Source organism: Palaemon carinicauda, chromosome 1 (assembly GCF_036898095.1).
Source record: "Palaemon carinicauda isolate YSFRI2023 chromosome 1, ASM3689809v2, whole genome shotgun sequence".
Classification (NCBI taxonomy): domain Eukaryota; kingdom Metazoa; phylum Arthropoda; class Malacostraca; order Decapoda; family Palaemonidae; genus Palaemon; species Palaemon carinicauda.
Genome location: NC_090725.1, coordinates 127,759,285 through 127,783,696, shown reverse-complemented (window position 1 = coordinate 127,783,696; position 24,412 = coordinate 127,759,285). Strand labels below are relative to the sequence as shown.

Below are 24,412 nucleotides of genomic sequence, written 5' to 3'. Positions count from 1 at the left end.
CGAGGCTCCCAAGAATCAGAGTGCCTCCAAACTACTCCAGGGCCTGAAGTCCCAGAGTGAATTTTACCTCCCGGAGGGACAGCGAGCAGGCGCCTGTGCACTGGAACCAGCACTCGCCGTTTTGGGACAAGGAGCCTCGGAAAAGAGGGCGTCTACAGCTCCGATCTGCTTCTCTCCATCAGAGGTGATCATGATGGAGGAAATTTCGAAGGACTTGGTCAACGTCTCCTCGTGGCTGGACTGGTGGGCGTCCAGTCCTCACATGACCTCACGGTACCAGAAACTCAGGCCTTACTCAAGGAACTTATCAGTTCGGGAGGTAAGGCCCTGAAGTTCCTCTCTTACCAGTCGCTAGCTATGGCCACCAACTGGGTCCTACGCAGGAGGGACACGGTCCTTAGTAAGATCACGAGGAGGCTTCCGGACAGAGAGGCCAGGTCTCTGAAAAGTCTGACCCTGTGGGACGACGTGATTTTTCCCCTGAAGGCAGCGGAGGAGTCAATTGAGAGGGTCAGGAAGCTGAAGGACCCGAACGAGCCCAGACCCCACCCAGTCAGGAGACCGGCGTACAGAAGGTCCACCTCTGACATGCCCCTTCCTCCTCGGGCCTCTCCTAGCCAGCCCAGGAGAGACAACTCTTTTACGGCCTGGTCTCAATCATCTCAGCCCTCCCGTAGGGGAGCAGCCTCGGCCCAATCCGCCTTTAGACCCTCGTACGCAGCGTCCAGAAGAGGACGTTCAGGCCGCGCCTCAAGGAGAAGATAGGGAGGGAGGCCCCCTACTCCTGCCGAAGCCTCAGGTGGGGGGATGCCTCAAACACTATTGGGAAGCATGGAAAGACCATGGAGCGGACCCGTGGACCGTGACAGTACTGAAGGAAGGGTACAGGCTGCCAGACCAGCAGGCAGAGTGGCTAGCCCCCAAGGACCCCTTGAAAAAGACAGCTCTGCAGAAAGAGGTCTCAGCAATGTTGGCAAAAGGAGCGATGGAACCCGTCCTGGACCCAGGTCCGGGGTTCTACAGCAGGCTGTTCCTGGTGGAGAAAGCGGCAGGAGGGTGGAGACCGGTCATAGACCTCACAGCCCTCAACAAATGGACACTCCGAAGTTGGTCTTGGCATCTTTGAGAGGAGGGGACTTCATGACGTCAGTAGATCTCAAGGACGCCTACTTCCAAATCACGGTTCATCCCTCCAGCAGGTAGTACCTACGGGTGAAATGGGGTACCCAAACGTTGCAGTTCAAGACCCTCCGTTTCGGGCTGTCCACAGCTTCTCAGGTCTTCACGAGGGTCTTCACAACAGTCTCAGCCTGGGCACACGATCAGGGCATTCGCCTCAGAGAAAGTACTGAGGGAGCAAGGCGCGAAGCTACTACGGTTCTGCAACGTGCTGGGATCACCATCAACCTGAAGAAGTCCCAACTGATACCCTCCACCAGGATGACCTACCTCGGAATGGTCCTGGATTCCCGGTTGGTGAAAGCCTTCCCCTCCGCGGAAAGGCTGGACAACTTAGACCAGGTCCTCCACCCCTTCCTGACGGGCCAGCCCAGGAGGGCAAAGGACTGGCAGAGACTGGTAGGCCACCTAGTGTCTTTGGAAAAACTGGTCCCCCAGGACAGGCTGAAGCTCAGGGAGATCCAGTGGAACATGAAAGAGAGCTTGAACCAGAGGGATTCCCCCCACAGGGTGATTCCGGTGTTCCCGTGGACGAAACAAGTCCTAGAATGGTGGGGCTGCAGGGCGAACACCCTCAAGGGGATGCCCTTTGCAGCCGACCCCCCGGAGATGCTGCTGTTCACGGACGCATCGAAGGAGGGGTGGGGTGCCCATCTCCTCGGAAAGTCAGCAAGAGGGAGTTGGACGAACCAAGAGAAGGCCCAGCACATAAACTTGCTAGAGATGATGGCAGTACGAAGAGCGTGCCAAGAGTTCGTCCACCTACTCCGGGGAAACACCGTGGCTCTGATGTGCGACAACGCCACGGTGGTGGCTTACATAAAGAAACAGGGAGGACTAAGATCGAAGGAGCTGTGCGTCCTCACGTTAGAACTTCTAGAGTGGGCCGAGGTGGAGCAGATCAGAATCTCGGCAAGGTTTATTCTGGGGAAAAGAAACGGCCTCAGCAGGATGGGACGGGTGGTAGGGTCCGAGTGGTCCCTGCACCCGGAAGTAGCCAGAACCGTCATTGAAAAATGGGGTGCTCCGGTGATGGACCTCTTCGCAACGAGGTTGAACGCACAGCTCCCCGTGTTTTGTTCTCCTGTGCCAGATCCAAGAGCGGCGTTCAAGGACGCCTTCCAACATCCTTGGGACAACCTCGACGTGTACGCTTTTCCCCCTTTTGGGATGCTCCGGCAGGTCCTCAATGGAGTAAGAAGGGCAAACAACCTGTGGATGACTTTGGTAGCGCCCTGGTGGCCGGAGAGAGAATGGCGAGAATCCTCGGTCCCTTCGCCTTCACGCGTGGAGGTTATCGAGCGCCTCCTGAGGAGGGAGGGCTATTCGTCGAGTACAGTAACGAGGATGTCAGGCTACCTCAGACGGTCTACCAGGCTAAGTGGGCCACTTTTACCAAATGGTGCACCGCTAGGAACATCTGGCCCCTGAGGGCCTCCATCCCGGACATAGCGGACTTCCTAGTTTACCTCTGGGACGTGGTCAACATGTCCATCCCGGCCATCAAGGGAGTCCGTGCTGCTCTGGGCCAAGTTTTCCTCCTGAAGGGCATAGACCTGGGTAATCCAGGCATATCTCAATGCTCATTAAAAGTTTCGAGCAATCATGCCCCCCCGCAAGCTGTGAAGGTGCCACAATGGGACGTGGCCAGGGTTCTGAAAATGTTATCCGAACCCCCGTTCGAGCCCATGAAAGACATCGTGGACAGGGACCTCACTCTCAAGACGGTTTTCTTGTTGGCGTTAGCTTCGGCTAAACGGGTGGGCGAGATCCATGGTCTGTCCTACGAGGTGGCTCAATCGAAAGGTTGGCGGGAGGTCACGTTTAAGTTCGTCCCTTCCTTTGTAGTGAAGACCCAGAATCCTGCCGTGTGGGACCTCAGGTTTGAAGGGTTCTCAATTCCGGCAATCCCCCGGTCGAACGACTCGAGGGACTTGCGTCTGTGCCCTGTCAGAGCAGTGAGAAAATACTTAGAGAGGACAGCCAGACTCCGGCCCGAGATCAAAAGGCTTTTTGTTTCCACAGGCCTCGTGAAGAAGCCAGTCTCCAAAAACACCATCTCCTGGCTGCGGCAGGTCATTATCAGGGCCTACAGTAAGGCAGGAATCCCCCTGCCGGGAAAGCCCAGACCCCATGACATTAGGAGCCTTAGTACTACGTTGGCTTTCGAGAAGAGTATGGCAGTGGACCAGATCCTGAGGGCAGGCACCTGGGCAAACTAGTCTACCTTCACTGCTCACTATTTGAAAGACTATTCAAGAAAATCCCTGGACGGGTTCTCGATAGGTACCGTCGTTTCCGCGCTCCAAACGGTTTAAGGTTATAGCCCCAGTGATAACCGCGGGTAACAAGCACAAGAGACACAGGTTCATTCCTTAAACCCCCTTGTACTTCCTTCCCCCTTGTACTTCCTTCCCCCTTTTCCGCTTCAAGTGGGCTCAGATAGGGCCCTGAGCCGGAGACAAGTACCTCAACGTGGGGAAGACATGTCCCCTAGGATTTCTAGCACAGGTGAGTTTCTTAGACACTAAGATGGGTTTTTGTGTAGTTTCCTCTCTCTCGCTTTTCTATGGGGTCAACTCGACCTAGCCTCCTATCTAGGTCTCTGGATATTCCTCAGCACGGTCTCATAAAATTGCAAGGGCCACGCCTTCCTCCTAAAGTATAGGTCTCCTAAGAAAGTAGTTCGAGGTAAATACTCCGTGTTGGAACAAATCACAAATTTTAAGTAATTTGTATTTTTCCTAACAGTACTTGCCTTGAACTACTTTCGGGTAATGGCCCACCTTGCCTTCCCCGAGTGTCCCCTAGAATTCTTAAGAGACCTTAGCTACCAAGAACTTACTGGAGGTCGAGACCTGAGAGAGCATGCTCTCTGACCCAGGGTTAGCCTCAGGGCGCGTATCACTCCGCCTGAGGTTACCCCTCATAGAAAATGGGTTTAGGGTAAACTACACAAAACTCTGGTCGGATGGGAGGAGATTCCAGATACTCCTAAGAAAGTAGTTCGAGGTAAGTGCTGTTAGGAAAAATACAAATTACTTAAAATTTGTGATATTAGTGCACTATTCCCAACAAACTTGTGACGACGACATAGTCACGAAAGTGGTCATAAGATCAAACAGTCATAAGTCGCGTAAGTTATAAGTTGACGATTACTGGTATATCTTTTGTTAGGGATCGGTTAACTTCCTCTTTAGTTTATATAGCCTTCAAATGTCCCTCTCATATTTTTTTCAGGGTAGCTTTGTTCATGTCTGAAATTTGCTTGATGACAGATAAATACTTCAAGTTGCACTTCGGTGCTAAATGGCCTCCAAGGCCAGATCTAATTGATAAAACTAGCTCAATGCTGTAAATTTCTATATTGGTGCAAAATGTTAAGACATCAAGGTTTTGATTAAATTTCAATAAAAGCTTCAAGTGGCAGATGTAAGAAAACTTCCATTTTGCTACAAAATATTTATTTCTAGTACATCCCTAATGTTATACAGTATTCAATTAACATGAATAGAACTGCAGTAGGATGTAATTTTGGTAATCTTAGTATTGATGTATTTTTGCTAATGATGTTTTACATTTGGATTAACTATGCTATTTTCACAAGAAATTATTTCTGTTCAACAGTGTTTGCACTTGATGCTAAGATGAGATTTGATGACAATGCAGAGTTCCGTCAGAAGGAAATATTTGATGAGAGAGATTGGTCTCAGGAAGATCCTAAGGAGGTGGAAGCTTCTAGACATAATCTCAATTACATTGCTCTTGATGGTAAGAAAACTAAAATTTTACATCTTGTATAATTGCTGTTATTGCTGTAATGTTTATTGATATCTAATATTACTTATTTTTTGCATGAACTTATTTTTTCCTGGAAATTTTCGTGCAAGTCATGTGCTGTTCATTTTTTTTGATGAAAATGAAAAATAAGATTTGTTCTTATATGAATACCAACCCATTGTTCTTTACTATGGATATATTTTTTCAGCGTAATTGGAATCTCGCCATAAACTTTTACGAAAGTTGTCAACAACTCTCTGTTAGTTAGTGGGGTGTAGACCAGCCACCCCCCCCCCCCTTGCACTCACCCAGTAAGATCCCTCTCTTTGGTGTTTGACTCGGTAGAGTGAAGATGTGCCGTCTTCTTGCTCTCCCGTTAACCCTATTATTTCTGGCCTAAAACTAAAGATTTATCTTTCTTTTCATGTATGTGTGGTCTCTAGGGACTTGCGACTATGCAGTTTTCCCTGGAATAGCGTCATGTTTATGTCAAGTATGGAGATGGATCCTCACTAACTTTGTTCGGTGTGCAGACAACTCTCCTCTACGGATACAAGTGTTGGGAGTGGACACCCAGGAAACGCCTCCCTGTTACACCTTTCACCCGAGAACCAGCAGAGGATTGAGATTTCGTTACGGACAACTAACGTCTGCCATTAGTCAGTGTAGTCTGTACTGCACTAGTCATTCTGCCCCTGGAGTCCTTTGCTGCTGTCATTGACATTCCCCAGGGAGTCATTCAGTCTCCTAGCTTTCTCCTTGGCTAAGGCCTAAATTTTATATTCCATTCAATTCAATTCTTAGCTAAGCCTCAGGAGCATAAGTATACAAAAAGATCTGGGCTTCAAAAGTCTTCAATGACCAAGTGCTTCAGAAGAGAATTCTGGATGTGGTCTTCCTCGTTGCTGTCAGCGACTGGAGACGCTTCTCTTAAGTCTTGATCCCCTGTCGAGGTACTTGATTAGGACCCTGACCCAACCCAGGTCCCTATGGATGTGAGTCTTGAGTTGTATGAGTCTCAGATCTCTAAGAGTCAAAAGAGAGTCATTAAGTCAAAAAACCCAAGGAAGTGACGCTCAAGTTTTTGGTTCTTTCGTCGCCACAAGCTCACCTATGGCAACGATTGCTGGGTTACTTGGATTTGTTAGAATGCCTAGTTCCCAACAGTCCTCTTCGTAAGCGGTTACTTCAGTGACAACTGAAGACATGTTGGTCCCAAAATGGGGATCCTCCCAGGACCGGCATTCCGGTGGGACTAGAGCAAAAGGGTGGACAGGTAGCGGACGTTATTAACGTCCTTACTAGGAAAAGGGTGGAGAGGTAGCAGAAGTGATTGACGTCCTCGATAGGGGGGCCTTCTCCCACTCTTCCACCAGTAGGAGGATGCCGGCAGATCAGGTGGCAGCAGTGGCTTCACCACAGGGCCGACCCCTTGACAGTCTACGTCCTTCACAAGGGATACCTCATCCCTATTTTAAGCACCAGCTCTTCACTTTCCCCAGATTCATCCCCCAACGAGATCCACTTCCTTTGCAGAGGGATTGCTGAAGGACGCTACCTGTAAAAGGAGGCTGCCTTCAGGAGGTCCTCGACAGGTCTCCAGGCTGCTTCAGTTAACTCCTTGTAGAAAGGTGTTTGGAGGCTGTATATCAGGCATCAACTTCTCAGCCTTGAACAAGGTTGTTCTCCAAACTCCATTCAAGATGGATACCACAGCCATGCTTCAGCAAGCAGTCAGCCAGGGCGAGGGACTTCATGATTAAGTTAGATCTGAAGGATGCGTACTTCCAGATCCCAATACATCCATCCTCGACAAAGTACCCAAGATTCTTATCTCGCAGAAAGGTACATTATACTTGTTCCTATTACAGTACTGTGTTTCAATCTGCCCATAACTCCTCAGGTGTTCACTCTGGTCTCAGCATGGGCTCATACCAAAGGGCTTCTAGACGATTGGCTGGTCTTGGCAGATTTGGAGATCCTTCTCTGCTACTGAGCCATGGTTCTCTAGTTTTGCCCTGATCTGGCGATCATGATAAACCTAGAGAAGTCCTCTTTGGAGCCCAAGCAGAGCCTGGTATACCCGAGTATGAGAATTTACTCCGTAATGGGGAAAAGTCTTACTATAGTAGCAGTGTGTCAAAAAAACTCAAGGAAGGGACACACTAGTTTTTGGTTCGTTCGTCGCCACAAGCTTACCTATGGCAATGATTGCTGGGTCACCTCGTTTTGTTAGAATTCCTGGTACCCAACAGTCGTTGTCTTAAGCGGCCACTTCTGTGGCAACTGAAGACTTGTTGGTGCCAAAATAGGGATCCTCTTGGGACATGCATTCTGGTGGAACTGGAACAAAAGGAGGATCTGAGTTGGTGTTTCTCAGACTCCAACCTCCTTGAATTTATGCTCTTCATGGATGCATCAAAAGAGGGGAGGGTCACTAACGTGTTGCATCATGTAGCTTCTGAACTGTGGTACGAGGTAGACCAACAATGCCTCATAAACCTCCTGGAGTTGAGGGAAACCTACTTGGTGCTCCAGCATTTATAGCCGCGTCTTTCAGGTCACTCTGTTTTTGTTGATGAGCTACAACACAACCATAGTGGCTCATCTAATTAAGCAAGGTACTATTTCACGGCAACTTTACCAGCTAGCCTTCTTGATACTGCGGTGGACAAAGTACAACCAGCTAGGCTCATTCCTAGCAAGAAGAATGACATGGATAACAAACTGAGCAGACAGGCTCAGATTATAACTTCTGAATGGTCTTTGGATCATTGGATTGTGAACAATGTTTTGATTTTGTGAGGTTCGCCAATGATAGACCTGTTCACAACTTCTCTTGAACTGGAAGCTTCCTGTTTATTGCTTGTCAGTTCCAGAACCACAGGCAGTCTCCTAAGATGCCTTTCAACATCTGTGGGATCACTTAGATGTTTACGCATTCTCCCCATTCTGCATACTCAGGAAATCCACAACAGGTTGAGATTGCTGACCATCCTGTCAGTGACGTTGATAGCACCGATGTGGCACCATGCAGAATGGTTTCCGGACCTTCTGCTACTTGTGACAGAAGTACCGAGGGAGCTTCTCATTCTACTCGATCTCCTACATCAACCACACAACCAGATTTACCATTGGGCTCCTAGATCCCTACGTCTTCACAACTGGAGGTTATCCAGTATCTCCTCTCGGAGAGAGGCTTTTCGGCACCAGTGGCAAAACGGATGTCTAGATACCTCAGGAGGTTCTGAACCTCAATCTACCAGGCTAAGTGGGCAATCTTCTGTGGTTGGTGTCATAGATTGGGTACTGTATCTCTCCACTCAGTGCCACTCTACCCCTAATTGCTGAGTTTTTGTCATATCTTCGAGGAAAATCTCTGTTTTGACTCAGCGGTGAAAGGCTATCGCTCAGCCTTAAGCCAGGTCTTTAGACTGAAAGGGCTGGAAATTTCCTCATTGTTGGAGCTGTCTATTCTCATATGAAGTTTCAAGTTAGGTTGTCCTCAGTTGGAAATGAGACCTCCTTGGAATGTGAAAGTTGTGTGTTCCTCACCCTGAACACCGTCTTTCTTTTCCCTTTAGCCTTGGCCAAGTTGTGTGATTTTTCTTATGACATAGCCCATTCAAGGGCCTAGGGACAAGTGATGTTCAGCTTTGTCCCTGAGTTTGTGGCGAAGATTCAGACTCCTCCGGTTTTCGAGTCCAGGTTCAATTCCTTCCAGATTTCGAGGTTTTGGGAAGTTGGGGCCCTAAGGCATCTCCTCAAATGAATTCGAGGAGTTTGTCCTCAGGTCAGACAACTGTTTGTTAGTTCAGGCAGAGTCAAGAAGAGGGTGACAAGGAACACCATTTCCTCTTGGATTAGTTAAGCCATAGACCGAGCCATTAATCCCTCCCCTTCTCCTCAAGGACCTCGACCTAGAGCTCATGATGTTAGGGGAATCGGTACGTCTCTGGCATTTCAAACAAGCAGGGGTGTGGAGGAGACAAACAACCTTCACTACCCACTACAAGCAAGCTGGGATCCACAGGTCTCTAGACACTTTTTCAGTAGGACTTTTGGTAGCTGTACAGCCATCTTTTGAGGACTATTATTATTATTACTTGTTAAGCTACAACCCCAGTTTGAAAAGCAGGATGCTATAAGCTAGAACTCTTTCGACCGTAGGTACGGCCCTCTTTGACTAGTAGCTAGAATATATTGCATATATTCAAGTCATATTCCCAATCTTCTGAATGTGGGGGAGTCTGATTTCAAGAGTATAAATTACAAACCCCTTTTTACACATAGCCTTGACTCATAATGGTGCTCATAATCACTCCGCTCAGGCCACTGGTTAACGAGGTGTAAGGATGCACATTTCTCGCATTATCATGCACAGATGCTACATCCTGGAGTAAGTTTTCAGCCAGTTGAAGAGACTTCCACACACAGTAGTGTGAGTCCCCTATTCTAAAGAACGTAGGGGTTGTGTACAGTGTAGGAACAAACCACAAATTAGGAGGTAGTTTGTATTTTTTCTAACTGTACAAACCTATAATTCTTTACGTGTACTTTTACCCGTCATCATCTTACCCCAGGGGAAACTCATGACTGGGATAAAAGTGAGAAAGGTATGAGTGAGAGGGAGCCGGTGCTTCTCCCTACTATCACTGGCTAACAGCTCAACTGGCCGGTTGCTGACACCTTGTTAATAGTTCTTATAGTAGTGTCAGTTAGTGATGATTTCTTCTCCCATTGTAAATAACAATAGGTTTGTATAGTTAAGAAAAATACAAATTACCTCTGACTTTGTGTTATTCGTGTGCCAGCTAACTGGCGACCTTTCTGTGGGACCGGAAATTCATTACAATATACAAGGTCTTGATTCTAGTTGTCTTGTTTGTAAGCAAACGAAAGCCCTTTCAGAGACAGAGTCCGTTTTATATCTCGGCTCTTGAGTCGGTAGATACCAACCTCTGTCCGGGGTCAACCTTTAATTTATATTTACTGAAATCCATGTCTTCAGAAGGTAGCCTGTTTTTAAAAACACCGAGACCATCAAGCCCCTTTCAAGAGAGGCTATCCGTATGGTGACCCCTCCCTCCTTTTATTGTTTTTAAAGTTGATCTTGTCTCCATCCATAAACACGAGGTGAGTAAAATTGTCTTTACGATAGCATTCTTTAATAATATGCAATTTCAGGCCACAAGAGTTTTATGGGGTGGTTTGGGCTTTATTTATTAAACACTACCTGAAACAAATTGAGTACAACATGCATGCTTAGTACTGTACTTGGCGTAATTGGGACTCTTTACATGGGTAGATCGGAGGAAGTGCCAATTTACTAGGCCCTCTAAGCAGGCAGTATTCTTAAGTTTACCCTTGTGAGTCAAGAGTCAGACTTGTTAGCTTCTCTTCTTACTCTTGGAAACATGCCCATGTGTTGTAAATTGGGCTTTGTGGCAGACAGTTGTCCTGGAATGGGAAAGTTTGCTTTTGAAACTCTGGTACTAAGTTCTTAGAGACCATACATTTTAACCTTAGAGTTTTCAATATTTAACTTAGCCGGTGATTATAGTAGCTGCAACTCTGTTGCTCGACAGAAAAACTCTACGGAAAAATTCGCCAGCGATCGCTACACAGGTAGGGGGTGTACTCAACAGCGCCATCTGTCGTTCAGATACCCATTACTCATTGTAAACAAAGAACTCAATTTTCTCTCTGTCGGGCTACCGGCAAGACCTACTAATTCGCTGTTGCTAACTGGATTTGTTTTCACAACTATTTGGTGAAGTACACTATTCTAGTTTTGAGCTTTCGCTATGCAGGTGTTTTATCTTCATCTTAAAACTTGAACTCGTTTTGGATAGATTTAATTATGGTGACAAAGAGAGTATGGACTTTCTTTCACTTTTAAATGGCCGACCCTTCCCTTAGACGGAAGTGTGTTTAGGCTTTTAGTAATTATCTTATCACGTTATAGATTTTCCTCTATATATTTTATATCTCTCCGCCTTTATTAGGCCTCTTCGATTAACTTTCCATTTTTTATAAACATATAGAAATAAATTTTAATGCTTTGTTTATATAGACCTTTCCTGAGAGTAGGCGGTCCTAACTTGGAAACCGAAGTTAATCAACGTTGAGCCCTTTATATCGTCTTTAGCTTTTAAAGAGCTAAGGATTTAAAACTTTTTAAATGTAATATTTTATGAAAGAATTTCTTTGATAGTCTTCGTACTGTTTTCAAAGATGAACTAACGTTTAGTTTTTTATGCTACGCAGTTGTTGACGTTCAGGACGTTCAACATGCGCTCTATCGTTACGATAGAGAGAGAGTGTATCACGGTTTCACTTTGCAGTAAGAGTAAATCGATTCTGACGTTTTGTTCATTCTTTCTTAGCTTAAATGTTTTAAATTCTAATTTAAAGGAACTTTTTATTTGAAAAACCTTTCAGTTTTTTCCTTTAGTCAAATAACATGTTTTTTTTTTTGTCGATATATAATTGGGCTCTTCTCTTAGGTGCGAAATCAAAAGATAAAGAGAGAGAGAGATAGAGACGGAGGGAGAGAGAGGAGAGAAAACGTTCCGTTCAAGCGGGTAACGTTGTTCTCGTGTTACTCACGTCCCTAGTCGCTGTATGGGGAGGAAGGATAAAACGTTTTTAGGTTTTTATTCTCGTCCCCAGGCTATGTGCGGTGAGAGATTGAAAACGTAGTTATATGAACTAGTGTTTAGTCTCTTTCCCAGCCACTGATTACTACCTTTTAATGAAGGGTAGAATTGCGTGTTTCAGGTAGAAATAAGTGCAAAACAGAAAATCGAAGTGATAAAGTGATATGCGCAAAGTGTTACAGTGTTGCGTCCGAGGCGCAAAGTGTTACAGTGTTGCGTCCGAGGGTTCGTCTGTTCGTGCCTGTCGTTCACCTAGTCCGGGACCTCTTACAAGCTCCCAAGCCCAGGGGAGAAGTAATGTCAAACGACTTATGGGTTCGAGAGGCCTTGACCAACGAACAGACGTTTTCCCTCTATGGTATCGGGTGTATCTTACCAAGATCTCCCCTACCATAAGACGAGAGAGACGTTGTTTCTCCTCGCCATCCGTAGGCTTTTCGCATAAGAAACCTGTCACAAGGTTTCGAAGCCCTTAAGCGAAAGTCAGTCCTTTCAGGACAGGTCCAGCGTCCTGGTTACAGCCATTAGGACAGCTCTGACCCTATGCAGTCATCGGATAACTGCTCGCCGCCTAACAAAAGCGTAACACAGACTCCGAGAGTCATTTTTTTGTAGGCAAAGTGTTGCGGTCACAGACGTTACCCTCGTCTATTACCACAACCATTTCCGTTGATCCTTAAGGGGTTGTATGGCAAAACATGCAGTATATGCTTGCCTCCCTTATGGAAGACTATTCTGCCGATTAGTCCGTTGAGTCTAGCCGTTTATCTCATCGATATCCTGGCTTTCAGCCAATCTAACGTTCCTTTGTGCTTACTGTTGACGTTGGCGTAGCTTAGTCACGTCAGTCAGGTTGTTTAGAACCACACTCGATGCGGTCTCGTGTGGTTTTTCAGCCGCATTTGGACGTTAGGCCACTGGCTGATGCTCCTGTTGACGTTCAAGACGTTCACTAACAATCGGAGTTGACTTGTTTTGACGCTGTGCGTCAACCTCCGCATTCTAGAGTTGTTTTGACTGCTCAGTCTAGGCAGTCAAAGCAGTCTCGAGTGGACGCTGTGCGTCCTCACGCACCTGTTGTGGTTGACAGTTCACAGACTATCAAGCAGTTACATGACGTTGCGTTCTGGTCCGCTACTAATGCACCAGTGAGAGACTCAGCTTTTATCGGACAAGGTTCCTGTAGATGAGGAAGTTGCTGTTTCTCCCTCCTACTGATATTCCCTTGAGGACTCTGTCAGATGGAGAGGAGCCTAAAGCTGCTTAGCCTCCTATGGATTTTAATTAAATCATGATGATTTTTTTTAAGGATCTTCGTCCGGATCTTTTTGTAACTGCTGCTCCTCGTTCGCCTAAACGTCAGAGCTTACACTAGGCCTAGCTACTTCGAAGCCATTGTTTTTAAGCTAGTGCTCTCTCGCTCTCCTAGAGAGCGTTACGTTGGCTAGGCGACTGGTTTTTCACCAGGAGGAGTTTGGGGGATACAGCCTTTGCTTTCCCTTCTTTTAAACTGGTTTATAGAGCGAGAGTCTGATATGACACGAGAGAAGTTCTCGGCTTGGGAGTTCATGCCTCTGCCCAGATAGACTTCTCAATTCTGGTAGACTCTCCCTGGCGCCTAGCCAGGAGACGCTCCAAGTTGTTTACAGGTCAACTTCACAGCTGTTGTCGAGCCTTTGAAGTTTTGCTGTACTATTATGTCACGCATAACAAGGCTTTCAGGGATGGTAAACGGTTCCGCCTCAGTCGCTAACCCCGTCTGTTGCCACACCTGCTCCCGTAGACCCTAAATGGGCTTTGCTGCAAGACATGCAGTCCAAGCTTGCGTCCTTGATAGAGGACTTAAATGCGGAGAAGAACCTTCTGGCCAACAACCTTCCAACCGGTTGGTTGTGCGCCCTGTTGACGCTGAGGTAACCTACTCGCGTCTGCCAGTTGAGGGGGTTCCTCCACCGATGCGACCCAGTGTGGGTTGCCAGCCGCACGTTGACATTAAGCGACGCTCGGAGGTGGTTGTTGACGTTCAGGACGTTCAACAACCAGCAGAGGTGACTTGTTTTGACGCAGTGCGTCAACCTCAGCAACCCGGTAGGGTGTTGACTGCACAACCCAGACGGTCTAGACAGTCTCGGGTTGACGCTGTGCTTCCTCGCGCACCCATGGTTGTTGACAGTTCACAGACTGTGCAGCAGTTCCATGATATTGCGTCCGGCTCCGTCACGCATCCACCAGTGCGACCGGATTCAGCGAGCCAGACGTTGCCCACTCCGTTGCCGTTTCCTCATCAGTTTCGGATGAGGAACCCCCTGATGAGGACGTTGCTGAACAACAAGACGATCAGCCCCCAGCCCTGCTATCCATCCAGAAGATGCTGAAGAAGGAACGCTGCTCAGTCAGGCTGTGGATGAGTCTGGTAGGGACACTGTCATCCGTGGATCAATTTGTGTCACTAGGAAGACTACACCTCCGTCCTCTTCAATACCATCTAGCTTTTCACTGGAAAAAGGACAAGACGCTAGAAGCGGTCTCGATCCCGGTTTCCGAAAAGATAAAGTCTTGTCTGACTTGGTGAAAGGACAATATCAACCTAAGAGAGGGTCTTCCCCTGGCTGTTCAGACTCCCAACCACGTTCTCTTCTCGGACGCATCGGACGTAGGCTGGGGTGCGACATTAGACGGTCGGGAATGCTCGGGAATATGGAACTCGAGTCAAAGGACAATGCATTTCAACTGCAAGGAGCTACTGGCAGTACGTCTGGCCTGGAAAAGCTTCAGGTCTCTCCTTCAAGGCAAAGTGGTGGAGGTGAACTCGGACAACACCACGGCTTTGGCGTACATCTCCAAGCAAGGAGGGACCTACTCTCTGACGTTGTACGAGATCGCAAGGGACCTCCTCACCTGGTCAAAAGGTCTAAACATATCACTAGTAACGAGGTTCATCCAAGGCAACTTGAATGTCATGGCAGATTGTCTCAGTCGGAAGGGACAAATAATTCCAACAGAATGGACCCTCCACAAGGATGTATGCAAGAGACTTTGGGCCACCTGGGGCCAGCCAACCATAGATCTCTTCGCAACCTCGATGACCAAGAGGCTCCCAATATTTTGCTCACCAATCCCGGACCCAGCAGCAGTTCATATAGATGCCTTTCTCCTAGATTGGTCACATCTAGATCTATATGCATTCCCTCCGTTCAAGATTGTCAACAAGGTACTGCAGAAGTTCGCCTCTCACGAAGGGACAAGGTTGACGCTAGTTGCTCCCCTCTGGCCCGCGAGAGAATGGTTCACCGAGGTACTTCGATGGCTAGTAGACGTTCCCAGAACACTTCCCCTAAGGGTGGACCTTCTACGTCAGCCACACGTAAAGAAGGTACACCAAGGCCTCCACGCTCTTCGTCTGACTGCCTTCAGACTATCGAAAGACTCTCGAGAGCTAGAGGCTTTTCGAAGGAGGCAGCCAGAGCGATTGCTAGAGCAAGGAGAACATCCACCCTTAGAGTCTACCAATCGAAGTGGGAAATCTTCCGAAACTGGTGCAAGTCAGTATCCGTATCCTCGACCAGTACCTCCGTAACTCAAATAGCTGACTTCCTCTTATATCTGAGGAAAGAACGATCTCTTTCAGCTCCCACTATCAAGGGTTACAGAAGCATGTTGGCATCAGTCTTCCGTCACAGAGGCTTAGATCTTTCCAACAATAAAGATCTACAGGACCTCCTTAAGTCTTTTGAGACCACGAAGGAGCGTCGTTTGGTTACACCTGGTTGGAATTTAGACGTGGTACTAAGATTCCTTATGTCAGACAGGTTCGAGCCGCTACAATCAGCCTCCCTGAAAGATCTCACCTTAAAGACTCTTTTCCTGGTATGCTTAGCCACAGCTAAAAGAGTCAGTGAGATTCATGCCTTCAGCAAGAACATCGGATTCTCATCTGAAACGGCTACATGTTCTCTACAACTTGGTTTTCTAGCCAAAAACGAGCTGCCTTCTCAACCTTGGCCAAAATAGTTCGATATTCCAAGCTTATCGTATGGTTGGAAATGAACTAGAAAGAGTCTTATGCCCTGTAAGAGCTCTTAAGTTCTATTTAAAACGAACTAAACCTTTACGAGGCCCGTCTGAAGCTTTATGGTGTTCAGTTAAGAAACCATCTTTGCCTATGTCAAAGAATGCTTTATCCTATTTTATCAGACTGTTAATACGAGAAGCTCATTCCCATCTGAATGAGGAAGACCAAGCTTTGCTGAAGGTAAGGACACACGAAGTTAGAGCTGTCGCAACTTCCGTGGCCTTTAAACAAAATAGATCTCTGCGAAGTATAATCGACGCAACCTATTGGAAAAGCAAGTCAGTGTTCGCGTCTTTTTATCTTAAGGATGTCCAGTCTCTTTACGAGAACTGCTACACTCTGGGACCATTCGTAGCAGCGAGTGCAGTAGTGGGTGAGGGCTCAACCACTACAATTCCCTAATTCCATAACCTTTTTAATCTTTCTCTTGAAATGTTTTTATTGTTGTTTTTGGGTTGTCCGGAAGGCTAAGAAGCCTTTCGCATCCTAGTTGATTTGGCGGGTGGTCAAAGTCATTTCTTGAGAAGCGCCTAGATTAGAGGTTTTGATGAGGTCCTTTTGTATGGGTTGCAACCCTTGATACTTCAGCTCCTAGGGGTCGCTCAGCATCCTAAGAGGATCGCGAGGCTCTGTAAGGAAGACGTACTTAAAAAGGCAGAGTAATTGTTCAAGTCGACTTCCTTACCAGGTACCTATTTATTTTGTTTAGTTATTTTGATAACTCCTAAAATGAAATAAAAATTCTTAGCTCATATGATGTAAACATATTTTGCTGGTCTCTACCCACCCCCCTGGGTGTGAATCAGCTATTATAATCACCGGCTAAGTTAAATATTGAAAAATTTTATTTTGATAATAAAATAAATTTTTGAATATACTTACCCGGTGATTATAAATTAAAGGACCCTCCCTTCCTCCCCAATAGAGACACAGTGGACCGAGGAGAAAATTGAGTTCTTTGTTTACAATGAGTAATGGGTATCTGAACGACAGATGGCGCTGTTGAGTACACCCCCTACCTGTGTAGCGATCGCTGGCGAATTTTTCCGTAGAGTTTTTCTGTCGAGCAACAGAGTTGCAGCTATTATAATCACCGGGTAAGTATATTCAAAAATTTATTTTATTATCAAAATAACATTTTTCACAAAGGAAAAACTTATTTTTGGGGAAGTTTTGTGTGACACTACCACCTCATAGCGTTGAGCAGGAAAGTGGAGTGTTGTTATATACCTTCGACCTTGAATGATGATTGTGGTTTTGTTTGACATAAGTATATTGGCGAGGACTAGAGCAATGGTTTCTTTCTGAAACTTACAGCTATTAAGGTGTTCTGGCAAGTTCAAGTGTGTTTGAACTGCGAGATACCCACTGTACATTGAGACTGTGCCCTGCATGTTAATACACTGGGTCTAGAGCAGGGGAGATGATATTTCTTTGGTTGTTGTCGTATAGGTTTCCCTGTTCTAGCCCTTCAACAGAAAGGGCCTTGTAGACCGCACAGCACCTCTCCAAAAATAAGTTTTTCCATCGTCAAAAAACCTTAATTTAAAGTTCTCAATTAATTGAAAGTGCCACATACTTGGGTTTTTAGCCCAAATTTCATATTCATTTTCATTCATCTGACATTAAATGGAACCAATGAGTATAATGGTAGAGATAGTAGTCAGTAGTTAGCTGATGTGTAATATTGTAATCGTAGCAAAAACAATAGATTATCATATGAGTTTTTGGGAGTATTTAAATTTTTTGTATCCTCCAAGTAATGATGACAAACAAGAGGCCGAATATGATTACAGAATGGAGCTTCAGTGTGAACTGTTGAGCTCTTCTTAAGGGATTATTCTTTTGAAGCACCTCTGAGCTTGGATATTTTTTCTTTATGTTTGTGAATTGGATGCTCAGTTTTTGTTCAAACAATCATTACTTATTTGGTTATTTTTTTTTTTTTACATTCAGGTAGCATAGGCTGTTTAGTAAATGGAGCAGGGTTGGCAATGGCAACAATGGATATCATCAAGTTGCACGGAGGCTCACCTGCCAACTTCTTGGATGTTGGTGGAGGTGCTACAGCAGAACAAGTCAAGGAAGCCTTCAAAATCATTACTGCAGATCCAAATGTAAGAAAAATGTTTTACATGAATTTGAAGAAGTAGCCATAACAGTATTAAAGTGATGGTTTTTTAGCAATAGATAAGTATACTTTTTCCTGCTTGAGATGGATAGCTGTTAGTTTTGTACTTGAAGTGAATGCATTTTATTGTTATTAGACAGTTTCTATATCTTTATTCATAGTATTTAATCACTAGTTTACATATCCTTATTCATTATATTTAATCACTATTTATGTAATAATGATTTTCTTATAAAGCAGTCAAAACCAAGCATCTTAGTCAAGTTTAAAATTTTGCTATAGCATTATGCATCTTATTCAAGATCAGAAAAAACTTTCACAAGTATTTTGTCACCCCATTATTAAATACACTATGAAAGGATTCATGTAATTATTATTATTTCTGAAATCTTACTCCCTCAGGTTCATGCTATTATGGTGAATATCTTTGGTGGAATCATGCGATGTGATGTCATTGCTCAGGGTATTATTGCTGCTGCAGAGGAACTTTCCTTGAAGATTCCAATTGTAGTTAGACTACAGGTGAGTACTGTATAGCAAGATTTTATTAGACTTTAAATAAGTTAATGCTCCAATTCTTATAGGCTTAGTATATACTTTAGGTATTGCCCAATTAATGTCATAAATAATGGAATAGTATTTTGTGGTTATGGAAAATTTTTTCCATGTTTTAATCAACTGCTATTAAAAGTTTATTCTACAATTTGTTAAGATTAGGACTACAGGATTCATAGCTGCAACTGCATAACTGGTAATTTGCTATTGCTTTAGTTAGTGAGAGATGTAATAATGAAAGTAACTTATGCAACCTGAACGTTTGTAAGGTAGGATGTTTATCATTAACCCTCTGCTGATCCAGGCCTTAACAAAATTACTATCAGGCTCATGACCTGTAAAATTTTTTACGGTAAGTAGTGACGTTGTGTCATTTGTGTAGCGTTAACTAACAGATGAATAAAGATAGAAAGAAATTGAAAATTTCATTAGAAATCTGAATCAATTTTCTATATAGCTACATTAATGGATGATGCACCATTTGTCATCAGATCCTTAGAGGGTTAATTGAAATTTTGCCATTGCATCTCATTCAGTATGATAAGAAATCAGAGAAACAGATCTAAATTATCATGTCTGTAATTCAAAGCATTTGTAGAAATTATTGATTTTTATATTTTGAAAAATTTAACTAGGAAAAAATAGTTAAAACCATTTTGAAAGCAGTAACGAAGTTTATTTTTTATTTTAATGTTGGGGTCTCTTGATGTTAAATTTATGTTTGATATAATTCAAGTAGAAGTAACTATGATTTTCTTTCTGACAGGGTACCAATGTAGATGATGCCAAGGCCTTGATTGCAATGTCCAACCTTAGAATTTTACCTTGTGACAATCTTGATGATGCTGCTAAGATGGTTGTGAAACTGTCAAATATCATACAGATGGCTAAGGCTGCCAATGTTGATGTCAAATTTGAACTCCCTGTTTAGCTAGAAACTTCTTTAATTTGAACTCGGTGTTTAGCTAGAAATTTAATTGATTTGCAGATTGTGTCTAGCCAGCTTTGACTTTGCTTATTTGGCTTTGAGTTATGGTATAAAGTACCTCCCAAACTGATTATTTGAAATTAAGAGAAAGCATTCAGTAAAATCTAAAGTTGATTTGAAACTTTATACCAGTCACACAATTCATTCTGAAAAAAAAATACATTAATATAGCTTTTTATTTAATAATTGTACATTTGTAAATTTCACTTGGCCTTGTTTATATGTCTATTTATTGTTAAGCGGTGAGTGCATATTCATGCAGAAGAGGAGTGTGTAGATATTTTAGAGGTAAGGTTGAAAACTACCTAAGACTATATTTCATTCTAGTGTTATAAACTTTGCTTAATTGAGCTTTCATAGGAAAGTTAATAAGACTTGGATGATATATGTATACTGTAATTTATTATTGGAAGTCCCAATAAATATTGAAGCTAATGACAAAACTTAATATCTTTTTTTTTCTGATATCCTTTGGAAGTACAACACTTGCACTGTTTTGTGTATTCACAAAACCTGCTGATCCTAATGACAATCTAGGTTTTCTCATCAATACCTTTAAGCATAAATTTTTCATTTAAGACCCTCAGATAGGAGGAAAGTGTCTGGTAAGTAATTTTAAATGTAAGACATAGCTAGTGTAAGAATTAAGAAAAATCACAAATTTCCAAAAGCATCGAGAGTTGTTACAAACTTCTCTCCCTACAATCCATACCATGTTGTTGACAAGAGATGTTCCTCTGAATAGTTTTCTAGTTTGTCTGTCTATCATTGTATGCTACACATTGTATGGCATAGAATCTCCGTTAAATGTAGTACAATGAGTCCACGTACATAAATGTGCGTAAAGGGGAATTATGTTTCTATCCACCGCATTTATCTTTGTCAAACTGAATTAGATTATTCCAAAGCCCAAAATTTTTCAATGAGAGGGTAACCAATACCTACTGTACCTAACTAAATAGTTCTTACATTAATCTCTGCATCCCTGCCCAACCTTATTTTCTGGAGGTCATAATCCATTTTTATGGAAACAAGGCTCAGAAAATCCAGTTTCTCCCAAAAAAAACAATTAGCATGTTAAATGTAAATTAAAAAAGAAACAAGTTAGCGAAGCTCAAATAATGAAAACTATCATTCCCCTTAATAAATTTTTTTATTTCAGGTTTCCATAAATCCCTTTGAAACTAAGGCTGAAGGCAGTACAAGTAAAGTATACCTTGATGGAATGAAAAAATAAAATTAGTAACCAAATAATTATCCCATACAAGTCTCTATCTCAATTCTTATATGACCCTCTTGATGATAACATTACTTAACCTACATTTTGAATCCTACAGTTTGGTTTCACAAATGAATAAATATTTAGGCAGTAATGATGTTAGCTTTTGTTGTACTCATTTTACAAGGAGCCCTAATACAGAATAGACTTAAGTGCAAGAGTAAGAAGTGCCCTCTAAGAGAGGTAACTTGAAATTTTAAATTATGATTATATTGTAGACCTATGCTGTGATTCATAGTGCTTTTAAACTCGTAATTATAAGGATCTCTTGGAAGAGTGACCTATTGTTAAAGAGGTTGTATGGAATTTAAGCTAAAATACTGGAGCTCTGTGGGGCATTCAGCTTTGTAAGTTATGGACTGGTGAGACACATGATAAAAGGATTAGAAAAAAGTAACCTTTACTTTCGTTCACCAATTTAATTCATCTTTCATACTCCTACCCCCCTCCCCGGGGTCCATCAATCATTAAAATAAAAAATCCAAAAAAACTACTGGCCAAGAGAATTATAATAACTGGAGAAAAGAAATATTGTGAAGTTAATATGCCATCACAAAGAATTTGGAATACTGTCATTAATCATACACAATATGGTAGGTAAGAATATTTATTAATTGTACCTAAATTTACTCAATTTCATAAAAATTGGTAAGTGATGGAATGTCTAAGATTTCAGAGATGGACATCCCAACGAAATGAAAAATGTCATGCTGTACATGAAAATGTACTCACAGATGTCACTACATCACAGTTAGCACATTCAGGAACAATACTACCTTCTAACATGTATTGATGGGTAATGCAAGTGTGTTTAGTCCTTAAAAGATTTGAGATGATATTCTACCTAACTGGAAAAATGACCAATTTCTGGGTACTTATGCGATAATATTTGGCAATGTTCATCTAAGGCCTTTTTTTTTTTAACCCTTTTACCCCCGGGGTATTTGGAAATTTCCAACCCTTAACCCCCAGGGGGTTATTATTTTCCCAACATATTTTGCAGTATATTTTCTTTAAATTGCTCTAACAACCTTAATTTTTGTCATAGAGAGGTCAGGTTGGTCTCATTCTCTTGGAAAATGCCTGAATTTTCTGAAAAAAATTATAAAAAAATATGAAAAACTAATTTTTATAGCATTTTTTTGAAAGGACGTACCCGTACGTCCATGGGGGTAAAGGGATGGCTTTTGTGAAACGTACCAGTACGTCCTTTGGGGGTAAAAGGGTTAAAGATCTAATCTTATTGCTCATCTTTTATCAAGGTGGGGATTATTTGACAATGCTATTGTAAGCTCATTTTTCTCATCTCTGAGCTTCATTTTCCTGAATCCCAGCAGGTGGCTGGGATCTAGCAAGAGCATGTAGACAATATATTCCAGGATTCTATTGCATTTATAGAGTGAATATCTATTACAGGCTGCCAAGCAAGAGCCCGTGTCTTACACAAGGTAAGGCAATCTACACACACTCACATACATTGTGTTTTGAATGGCACTTAGTTCCAAAGCCTGAACTTGGCCATCATTTCTGCTAAACCGATGCAAAATTGGGTAGATCTGTGTTGTATCTTTTGTTTCCCAAAGAAAAAGCAGTCTACTAAATTTTTTTATTTGGGGTCATCTGTAGATTTTCCTTTTGGATCTTATGAATTGCATTGTTCCAAAGCATTTCCCCAAATCTCATAGTTTAACTTCCTTATTGATAATTTGGGGGTTAGCTGTTGTATTTTCCCCAAACTCATTAGGCTTATAACTGGGAATTCAATACAACACATTACACCCTTGGAGGAATAATGAGAGGTGGTGTTCTGCATGGGCCAAACGGCTCGGTAAAGTAAAGCCAGTTGACCATGTGGTGGCCACACGCAGGAAGACCAAAAGAGACACCAAACATTAAGAATTAATAGAAATGCTTCAGTTATTTTTCAATGTTTATTATCATGAGTCTTTATTATAATCTTTATTATAAAGAACTTAGTTAATTTCATTATAAAGTCAGCCCTCATTCTTCGTGGAGTCGGTTATTCTCGATTCAGAGAATAGTATAACCTATTAAATAAAAAATCACATTCACGGTTTCCCAATGAGTACTCTCGCTGCCCAACGATTTCAAACCATCTGCGCTCCTTTGTACCCGCCATTCTTCGGGCCGCTTCCCTCTCCCCCCAGCACATTATGCCAATCTCTTGGTGGTTTTGCCCACTCTTGCTTCCTGTCTCCTAGTGTGTGCATCTCCTGCTTTATCCTTAGGTATTTTGTGCCAGTTTCAAAATCATTGGCCCCAAATAAGCTGCTTCGATGTCCGAAGGTTCTGCTAAATGGCAGAGTAGGGCAATGACTCTTGGGGAGAAGGTAAAAGGCCTTCATAAGTGTTAGGAAGTATTTTCAGTGTTAACAAAAGTACTGTGAGCTACGTAGAAAAAAATACAGCCAAATTTCGTGCTGCTGTGGCTGCTAGTGCACCATGCAGTGCAAAAGTTGTATCCAAGGTGAGGGAAAAAGGCATGATCAAGATGGAGAATGCCTTTTTTTATGGATCGAAGACCAACATCGCAAGGGAATCGCCATCAGGGAAAAAGCACTACTCCTAGCTCTAATCATGTGGATGTGGTCATCTCCAGTGCATTGTCAATGTCCCTTGCATCTGTCATTGATGAGCAACCTGTAAACCTTTAAATTTATGTGGATGCAAAAAAGGAGATAGATTTGCTTTAAGAGTAAGAATCTAATTTCCTTACATTGCTATGAGGAAGGACGCAAAAAGGAGAAAGATTTGCTTCGATAATAAGAATCTAATTTCCTTACATTGCTATGAGTAAGGACGTGAATTTTGCTGTTCCTGTGCCTGATCTAAATTATTGCACAGAAGGTCGTAGCCTAGCTATTTGTCAGCCTATATATGCATTAAGAAGTTCTTCTCACGATTGTGTATTTTCAATGTACTTGGAAAAGTCAGAGATGCAAAGGTATTTGTGAATTTAGTTTTATAAAACTTTGTGAAAGAAATAGTAAATGTCAATCAACAGTGGGTAATCTCTACAGCTAAGGAGATACGAGCTAAAGAGATCTATGAATCCTTTTCTGTGAGGACAGATTGACAGATAACCGAGTACTGACTGTTTTATTGCTTAAGCGGAAGTTGTAGATTGACTGGCCCTTGTGGCCAAGCATGGTCTCTTGTAATTATGCAACCTGTAGGTGTTGATGATTTTAATTTGAAGGTAAATAAGACAACATACTTTATTGATTTGTCAATTAGTTCTTTTTCTTATACTGGAGGCGGCCTTTTTTTAAGTCCAGGAAAATGAAGGTGACAAAGGTGTGGGAGAGGGCAGCAGCCCCATAGAACTGTGAGGTTCCCGTCGTTCAGTCAAGAGAGGGAGATTAACAGCAAGTTCCAATATGTAGAAGAGCTCGGGAAGGAAAAAGGAAGAATAATCAGTTGGATAAGATGTCAAAAACTTCCCTAAGAGCCAAAATCTATGTAGAATGGCATTTCAGCTTCAGCAGAAATAAGCTGAAAAGGATATTGAAGGATAATGGTTAAAGGGTGAAATAAAATATCCCTTGTATGTATCTGTGAAATAAAAAAAGAAAGTTTTAATTAATAGATGAAGTGAAGTAGAATAAAAGCTGAAGAAAAGCGAGAAATTAAACTGAAATATAATTAGCATATGGAAAACAGTTAAATACAGCGTGAAAGAGCAAAGAATTTGAACAGTAAACAAACTCAGCTTGGCTGAGGGCCAAAAGAATGGGTGGGAAAG

At 43.1% G+C, this 24,412-nt stretch overlaps 1 protein-coding gene across 1 annotated transcript in view; it reads left to right on the top strand.

Annotated features, from left to right (window-relative positions):
* The window catches only part of ScsbetaA (Succinyl-coenzyme A synthetase beta subunit, ADP-forming), a 64,382-nt gene extending 44,567 nt beyond the window's left edge, over positions 1–19,815 (top strand). The window contains exons 6-9 of the mRNA XM_068384765.1: positions 4,807–4,950; positions 17,650–17,810; positions 18,227–18,346; positions 19,146–19,815. Coding sequence (XP_068240866.1) covers positions 4,807–4,950; positions 17,650–17,810; positions 18,227–18,346; positions 19,146–19,310 — 590 coding nt within the window. The 3' untranslated portion in view covers positions 19,311–19,815. The remainder of the gene's footprint in view (positions 1–4,806; positions 4,951–17,649; positions 17,811–18,226; positions 18,347–19,145) is intronic.
* The last annotated feature ends 4,597 nt before the right edge of the window (positions 19,816–24,412 follow it).